At 37.8% G+C, this 8519-nt stretch overlaps 1 protein-coding gene across 1 annotated transcript; it reads left to right on the forward strand.

Moving 5' to 3' along the window:
- The first annotated feature begins 628 nt into the window (after positions 1–628).
- LOC139959813 (uncharacterized) lies at positions 629–3268 on the forward strand. The gene has a single exon (XM_071957689.1). It carries the CDS (start codon positions 629–631, stop codon positions 3266–3268), a length of 2640 nt encoding a protein of 879 aa, XP_071813790.1.
- Positions 3269–8519: the final 5251 nt, after the last annotated feature.

Raw genomic sequence — 8519 nt, forward strand, 5'->3', positions numbered from 1 at the left:
CCACTTCCAGGTGACTACATGTAAAACTTGTAAGCATGGCTATGCATTTGTTTGTTTTTCATAAAAAAAAAAAAAATTGTTTTTTTCTTTTAAACAAATGTTTAGGCTAGATTTTCTGCACTTAATTTAGTGGATTGCTTTGTGCCTGCCACTCCCTACCTCTAGAAAAAAGTTCCTCCCTCTCTTCCACATTCCACAAAACATTGAATATCAACCTCTGGTCATGCTACCCTGAGTCCTCCCCCCCCCCCCCCTCTCCTTCCATCTGACAAATCTTCTGAAAGGAGACTTTTATTTGTAGAAATGTGTACCTAAAATTCTAGGGGAATTTAGGTTACTCCCCTCCTCAAAGGTTCTAACGTTTGGATTAGTATTTCTTTTGGTGACGACGTGTTTCGGTTTGGGAGAAAACGATGTGTTTATATCAGCGTCTAGGCTGTACTATTCTCCAGCTCAGCTACATGCCCTACGTAATGTGAAGCATGTAGGCCTACACACTGGATCACCTAGCCTAACCAACTATGCGGACATTCCGAAAGAAATCAAGAAAAGGAAACGAGGAAAACCGGGTGGTGTTAAAAGACGGATACGTAGACAGAAATGTAAGCCTTTTTTACCAACTATTATTATGGGTAACGTTCAATCCCTGAGCAATAAGATCGACGAGCTATGTGCCAATGTGAACTACCTAAATGAATTTCGGAATGCTAGTCTCATGTCATTCACGGAGACCTGGCTTACTGAACATCATAATGACGCTCATGTATCAGTCAATGGATTCAAGTTATTGCGAGGTGATCGTACTACTGATTCGGGGAAGGAGAAAGGGGGAGGTGTATGCCTATATGTCAACGAGAATTGGTGCCATCCAAACCATGCAACCATCAAGCATCATTCATGTTCTACAAACGTTGAGATTCTGACAGTCAGTTTGAGGCCGTACTATTTACCCAGGGAGTTCTCCCATGTCATTGTTTGTACTGTTTATGTTCCTCATCGGAGTGCTGCGAAACTGGCTGCTTTGGAACTGTGTGACGTGATACATGAATTGGAAACGGCATCTCCAGACGCATTATTCATCGTCAATGGGGATTTCAATCATTGTAGCCTCCGGAAAAGTAATGTGCACTACTATCAACATGTGACTTGCACAACACGAGCTACTGCTACCCTGGATTTGCTCTATTCAAACGTAAAGGATGCCTACAACTCCATTCAATTGCCAGCCCTTGGTAATGCCGATCATAACCTCATCAACTTACTACCCAAGTACAGACCTATTGTTCAGAGGCAGAAACCGTCGACCGTGATTGTTCAACAATGGAACGAAGACAGCTTAGAACATCTTAGAGCTGAACTGGATGCTACTGATTGGAATGCCTTTACAGACGCTGCCGGGGACTTGGATGAATTGACGGAAACAGTAAGCGATTATATAAATTTTTGTGTTGAACTTACAATTCCAACAAAGCAGATCAAAGTTTATCCTAACAACAAACCTTGGATTACGAAACGGGTAAAGGACGTCATCAATAGGAAGAAAGGGCTCTTCGGTAAAGGAGATCATGAGGGATTGAAGAAAATCCGGTCTAAACTGAAAAGGATTATTCGCGAGGAGAGGGCAGCGTACAAGGACAAAGTTGAAGGGCATTTTACTGGTGGCAACATGAAGCGCGTCTGGGAAGGCGTGCGCTTGATGAGTGGTTACAACAATAAACCAAAATCTTGCCAATTACCCAGAGTGGATGAAGAATATGCGAACGAACTGAATTGCTTTTATAATCGTTTCGATCGACAGGATTTTTCAGCTGAACACGACGATTTTCAACAGCAGTTCGCAAATTCTGACTGTGACATCACGGTTACTGAAGGAGAGGTTCGTCGTCATTTGTCAAGACTCCACTCATCGAAAGCTGCCGGACCAGACAAGCTCTCCCCGCGGGTCTTAAAACAATGTGCAATACAACTTTCGAACATTTTAACGTATATTTTCAATCAATCTTTCACAACCCGTGTTATACCTAACTTATGGAAGCAATCATGCATCATACCAGTACCTAAAACCAGTGCAATATCATGTTTGAATGACTTACGTCCTGTTGCCCTCACTGCTGTGCCCATGAAAGTTTGTGAACGTATATTTTTAGAACGCTTTAGACCATTCGTAACTCCATTTTTAGATCCTTTCCAGTTTGCATACCAATCAGATCGAAGTTGTGAAGATGCCATTCTTTTGATCCTCCATAAACTATATTCTCATTTAGAACATTCTTGCCGAGGACATTTTGCCCGTGTGACATTTTTCGACTTTTCGTCTGCTTTCAACACTATCCAACCACATATTTTAGTCAGTAAACTTAAGAATATGGACGTTCCCGGTGGTTTTATTCACTGGATTTTAAACTATTTAACTAACAGAACTCAGTTGGTGAAACTCAGCCATTCGTGTCTATCCGATGTTATTCTTTCAAATACAGGGGCACCCCAGGGAACAGTTCTAGCACCGTTCCTATTCACACTTTATACGTACGATGCCAGGTCATTAGAACAAGGGTGCTCACTCATCAAGTTTGCTGACGATACTGCCATGATTGGCTTAGTCAATGGTAATGGTGATGAAGCGTACTTACGTCAAATTCAGTCTTTTGTGAACTACTGTGACCTTAACTTCCTCCAATTAAATGTTGCTAAGACCAAAGAAATGATTATTGATTTTCGTCACAATACTAATCCTCCACCCCCTGTTGTTGTCAAAGGAAGTGTAGTTGAGCGTGTTACGTCATATAAGTATCTTGGGGTGGTGCTGAATGATCACTTGGCATGGGGAGATCATATTGATATATTAGTTAAAAAGTTGAATTCAAGATTGTACTGCCTCCGTAAGATGTCGAATTTTAATGTTCGTCATGACATCCTTGAAATGTTTTATAATTGTACCATTAGCGGGGTTTGGCATTATTGCTTGGTTTGCTGGGGTGGGAATGTAAACAAACATGAAATAGAACGTATTAATAGCATCATTAAGAAAGCAGAGAGAGTAGTCGGGGAACCCTTGCCTTCCATTGACTCGGTCTACCACAGCCTTCTCGAGTCCAAACTGGACGCGGTATGGAAGGACCATACCCACCCCCTCTATGAGCTACTTCATAATAGTCAGATGTCCAGAGGCAGTGGCAGGTTGAGACTTCCGTGTCTCAAAACCAATAGATACAGAGATTCTTTCATACCCCGTGCAATTAAGCTTTTTAATGAGGTTTTATTACGCTGACTTTCATTTATTGACTTTTTCTATTATTCTTACTGTCTTATTGTACAATATACACATCTATTTTTGTAACTTTTTCACTGTTTTATGAGCGAGTGCCTGAATTTCCCTTTGGGATCAATAAAGTTTTACTTATCTTATCTTATCTTATCTTAATTACTAGTGCCTTTCATTTTCTCCTGGCAATAATAACATCCTTCTCACAAATTAGTGATTGATATAGTCAGAATTTGAACCCTGGATGTTGTTAATATTCATAGAAAAAAAAATATGCATATTTTAAATTGTTATCTTTGATGTTGTGAATAGTCATAAAAAAAATTAAACATATACAGACCATAAAATGGGAAGCAAACATTTTAACTTACCATTCTATAATTCCACCATTCTCATACAAGTACATGGCGGTGTTGCCAGCTTTCTTGGTTCTAGCTCTATTGGATGCCTCCTCAGGAGAAATGATTTCTCCTCTTTATTCTAGCTAGAAATCACCTTGCCTGATTTCCTTTGTTGCAAACACTTCCCTTCCTGTCAAGACCTTAAAAAAGAAATGGGTTGAACAGGGAAAGAAAATAGAAGAATTCTTTGATGTTGCATTCAATGTCTTCAACCTTGGACAGCCTCACTCCCCCATACATGTATCGGATTGGGAACAATCACAGAATACCATACACAGTTGGTGTTCTGCAAATGATTCTTTTCTTAAATAATCTCCCTTCTTTCTGCTCACCACCATCCCTCCATCTGTACAACCATTATAATGATACAGTAATGTTATCAAGACCAACTCCCCAACCCCCCCTCCCCCCCCAGAAAAGAAAATTGTCATAAAGTTCCATAAAGCTGTTTCAACAGTACTCTGCATTACCCTGGTACTAACCATATTACAAAATATGAGACAGACACTGGGCATGATCCAACCCCCCTTACCCCCCACCCCTCCCAACAGGTGGCAGGACGGAAAATTGGATTGTCTTGATAATAGTAATTCATTGAGCAACAATAAATGGAGGTACTTTCCTTTTTTAAACTTGATAAATTTACCTCAATGGGACATTCAATCATCTTATGTGTTCATGTAGAATATATGAGAACAGTTTGGATAGTAAAGATTTCCAGTTGGCCTTTCTTATGTAGTATGTAAGCTAATGCTTGATCAATTACACTTTGAAAGCCAAAACTACATTCTGTAGAATACTTTCAAGTGGTTACTGTAAGCTCTTGTGTAAGGTATATCATTCAGGTATGTTATTGCCCTGGCTTTTCCAACATTTGAATCCCACAATCAATGAGAACATTTCTTGTCAAGTTCTATTTATTTTACTAAAATACTTTTCTCTGTTACCTTGCTGATTGATTTCTAATGGTGGTCTTTCTTCAGGAAACACTACAGTTAGAGGTTGAAAAAGTTAGAGATATCTTTGAAGCCCTGCGAAAGGTTAAAACCCTCTATCATACTTAGTCTTGTTAAGACCATAGTTTAAGCTGCTTCAGTGTACACAGAGTACACCTTCCTTCTTTACACAAAGCTGAACACATCTTTGCTCAGAGTGCCCCCCCCCCCCCATACTTGATGTTTATATTCATTCCTAGGGTCTTGTACATTTCTCAATAGTTATCGTTCTGAGCTAAACGGTCTTTTCGATGTTTTTAGGCAGATTTGCCAAATTAAACTGAAGCAGCTTAGCAGATAGCCAGAAGGGCTCACTCCTTCATACATTCATGTATGTCCTGCATCCCACCCTCATGATTTGTTCTGTAAGAAACTGATCACCATGGCATAGCAATTTTGTACAAATCCCGCATCTCTTATATGAATAAAGATTCATGTTGTTTGGAGGAATGTCCAAGATGTTTGTAACGGACAGAATCCTCAGCCAGGTGGTATTCAGTGAACGATCTCCTTCAGATACTGGGTATACTGGAATTTATCTTAAACATGTTTCTCCATACCCTATTAAAGTTTAACAATGAAGTAAATATTTACTCATGCCTTGCAATTTCTTTCTTACCTTCTTTCTCCACGATAAATCTGTTTGCCCATAGTCGTACCAGAGTTCTTGACCATGTTTTATGTCTTTTAGGGCAAACAAACAGAGACAGACTCTTCCTTCAAGTATTTGTTTCTTCATAACAGAATTGGCCTCCCTACCAATCTCATCATTTACCATCTTTGCAACACAGGCTGTGTCTGTAGCATCAATACTGAGGGCAACAAATTGAAAGTTTAAGTGGACAATAAAACAATTCAGAATGACTATGAAACCAAAGGAGCAGGACTGAACAACTGTAAAAGTTGACACACTGTATAGAGAGCTACATAGACAGATCACCCATTGTATATGATAGTACAAGCCAAAATGAATTTTTGACAGGTTAAATAGGGAAATGAATGTAACATTCTGGAGGAATTTGATTCAAGTCATATGTTTTGATGTACATTTGAAGTTGTCTCATTTCACACAAAAGTCAACCCCAAGCATCAAGTATGATTCCTGATTTGCAAGTTATTCATTCCAAGGTGCAAACATACAGTAGTTTGTGAAAGGTAAAAAAAAACACTTTGTTGTCAGTGCATAACTCTGACATCACCCTCGTTTGCTTCAAGTCCACTTCTGGTGAAAAATCAGTGTAATTCAAAGGTGATATCTCGCTCCATCAGACAAATCTTTGGAAAGTAGACTAGGTTTTATTTGTAGAAATATGCAGCGAATATTCTCAGGGAATTTAGGCTACTCCATGAAAAATAGTAGTGCCTTTCGCTTTCTCCTGGTAATAATAAAATCCTACTCACAAATTAGCAAGTAATGTGACATTCGAACCCTCCATTTTGTGAATATTTATAGAACAAAATATGCGTTTCAAAGATTAAATTGTTATCCTTAATGTTGTGAATAGTCAAAGAAAAATAAACATTTACAGACCATAATATGGGAAGCAAACATTTTAACTTACCATTCTATAGTTCCACTATTCTCATAAAAGTACAAGAAGGTGTTGCCATCTTCCTTGGTTCTAGCTATTTTGGATGCCTCCTCAGGAGAAATTATTTCTCCTTTATACTCTAGCTAGAAATAACCTTGCCTGATTTCCTTTGTTGCAAACACTCCTCTTCCTGTCAAGATGTCAAAAAAAGGAATGGACTGAAAAAGATTTTCTGATACAGGGAAAGAAAATAGAAGAATTCTTTGATGTTGTGTCCAATGTCTTCAATCTTGGACAGCCTCACTTCCCGCGTTCCATATCGGATTGGGAACAATCACAGAATACCATACACAGTTGGTGTTCTACAAGTGATTTTGTTCTTAAATAATCTCCCTTCTTTCTGCTCACCCCCATCCCTCCATCTGTACAACCATTATAATGAAACAGTAATGTTATCAAGACCAACTCTTCTAAATAAACACCACCCATCCCCCCACACACAAAAAGGACAAAACAAAATGAGAGAGACACTGGGCATGACCCCCTCATCTCCCCACCCCACCCCAATCCCAGTGGCAGGAAGAAAAATTGCTTTGTATTCATAATAGTATTCTATTGAGCAACAGTAAATGGCGGTACTTTCCATATTGGAACTAAATCAATTTACTTCACTGGGACATTCAGTCATCTTGTGTGTTCATTTAGAAATATGAGAACAGTTTGGAAAGTAAAGACCTCAAAGTCAGTACTTTTTGAAAACTTCTAGCAATTTAAGCATGCCAAAATTTAGGGCCAATACAGACTACCTTTAACATACTGTACTCCAATGTCAGTAAAAGCAATTTGACCAACGTTCAAGTTGAAATTTTTAGTGTTAGTTTTATAGTTTAAGCTGTGGATCATTTCCCACTTGAATTTGATGCACTATCATACAGAATATCCTAAAAAGGCATTTACATATTATTTTTTACATCTTACCAATGGTATCAATGATGAACCTCACTTGAAAGTCTTCCTTATCACACTCTGATTGTACATGATGGAGGCAGTCCTGGTGTAGGGTGATCTTATTATGAAACTACATAAAAAAGAGAGATAACATCACAAAACATTTAAAATCATAAAAACAATACACATGCAATGACATTGAAAGCAGTAAGTTAAAAGCAGAAGCAAAACTGGATGATGTCCCATAACTCGCTGCTTAAGAAATAATTACTACTGTTTTATCTAATAATAGGTAGAAAGTTTAAAGAAAGAATTCTTTAATATGGTTTGTTTGATTTTTTTTTCCCATTTTGTATCAGAGACATGTTGCTCTCAAAATGAATATTTGTTAAAAACAAATCCAAGTGGCAAGGTATGATCCAGAGTAGTTAAGACTCACAGCAACTTTTGATTATTTATAGCTTTCACACCAAAGATAGCCACTATAAGTACAAGCCATAACTAGCGATTATCTAATGGCAGATGATATTTCCTTTTGCACAAGTGTAGAATCCAAATTCATTTATAATCAAATGAGTTATTGGTTAAATGATAAAAAACAGGTTGGAGTGGAAATTTACCCTTATAAAATGGGAGTTTTCATTTGCATTCAGTAATTTATTTGTTATTTTGAGGTTAATAGTAAGGGGCTGGTTTAGAAAATATCATGGTCCATGGTAGCCCCCTACTTTAAAGGTACAGAAATATTGCAGCACTCTATCAGTACCTGTTGGCCAACAGCCGGCTGTATGTTAAAAGTAAGGTTTTGCAGCTAATAAACTTTTGCAGAACTTTGCTTAAAATTAACTTGTTCGTTTGTTGAAATACCAACAAAGACATCATGGTGAAATTTGTCAAATGTAGAGATAATTGTTTATAGACCTAACTTGATCAGTACCTCAAAACAAAATTGTGATCTCTAGAGTGACTCACCATGAACCAACTGGAATATACACTTAACAATTAGCTTTGAATATACAAACATTTTTTGCACAGTAAATGTGTGAAGAAATTCTAGTTTCCATATGGGACTGAAGTTACTGTTACATTTTCTTGAAAGTAATTATCAAAATATATGAAAATGCATTTAAGAAGTAGAAACTTCTATACTATGTTTTCATTCATCAACATTTTGGCAGTTTGAGAAGATAACAGGTCATTTTGTCCCACTACCAGTTTGCACACTACCAGTGTGCCTCCCAAGTAGAAATCCTTTCAAATTCCCACATACCTAACAGTTTGCCTCCTCACATCTATCCAATGTGTACTTTTAAAAATTGCCAGATGCTGTGATGAATATTCAAATATTAGGATTAACTCTCAGATATTAGTGACATTATGT

Source organism: Apostichopus japonicus, chromosome 19 (genome assembly GCF_037975245.1).
Source record: "Apostichopus japonicus isolate 1M-3 chromosome 19, ASM3797524v1, whole genome shotgun sequence".
In the NCBI taxonomy this organism is placed as follows: Eukaryota; Metazoa; Echinodermata; class Holothuroidea; order Aspidochirotida; family Stichopodidae; genus Apostichopus; species Apostichopus japonicus.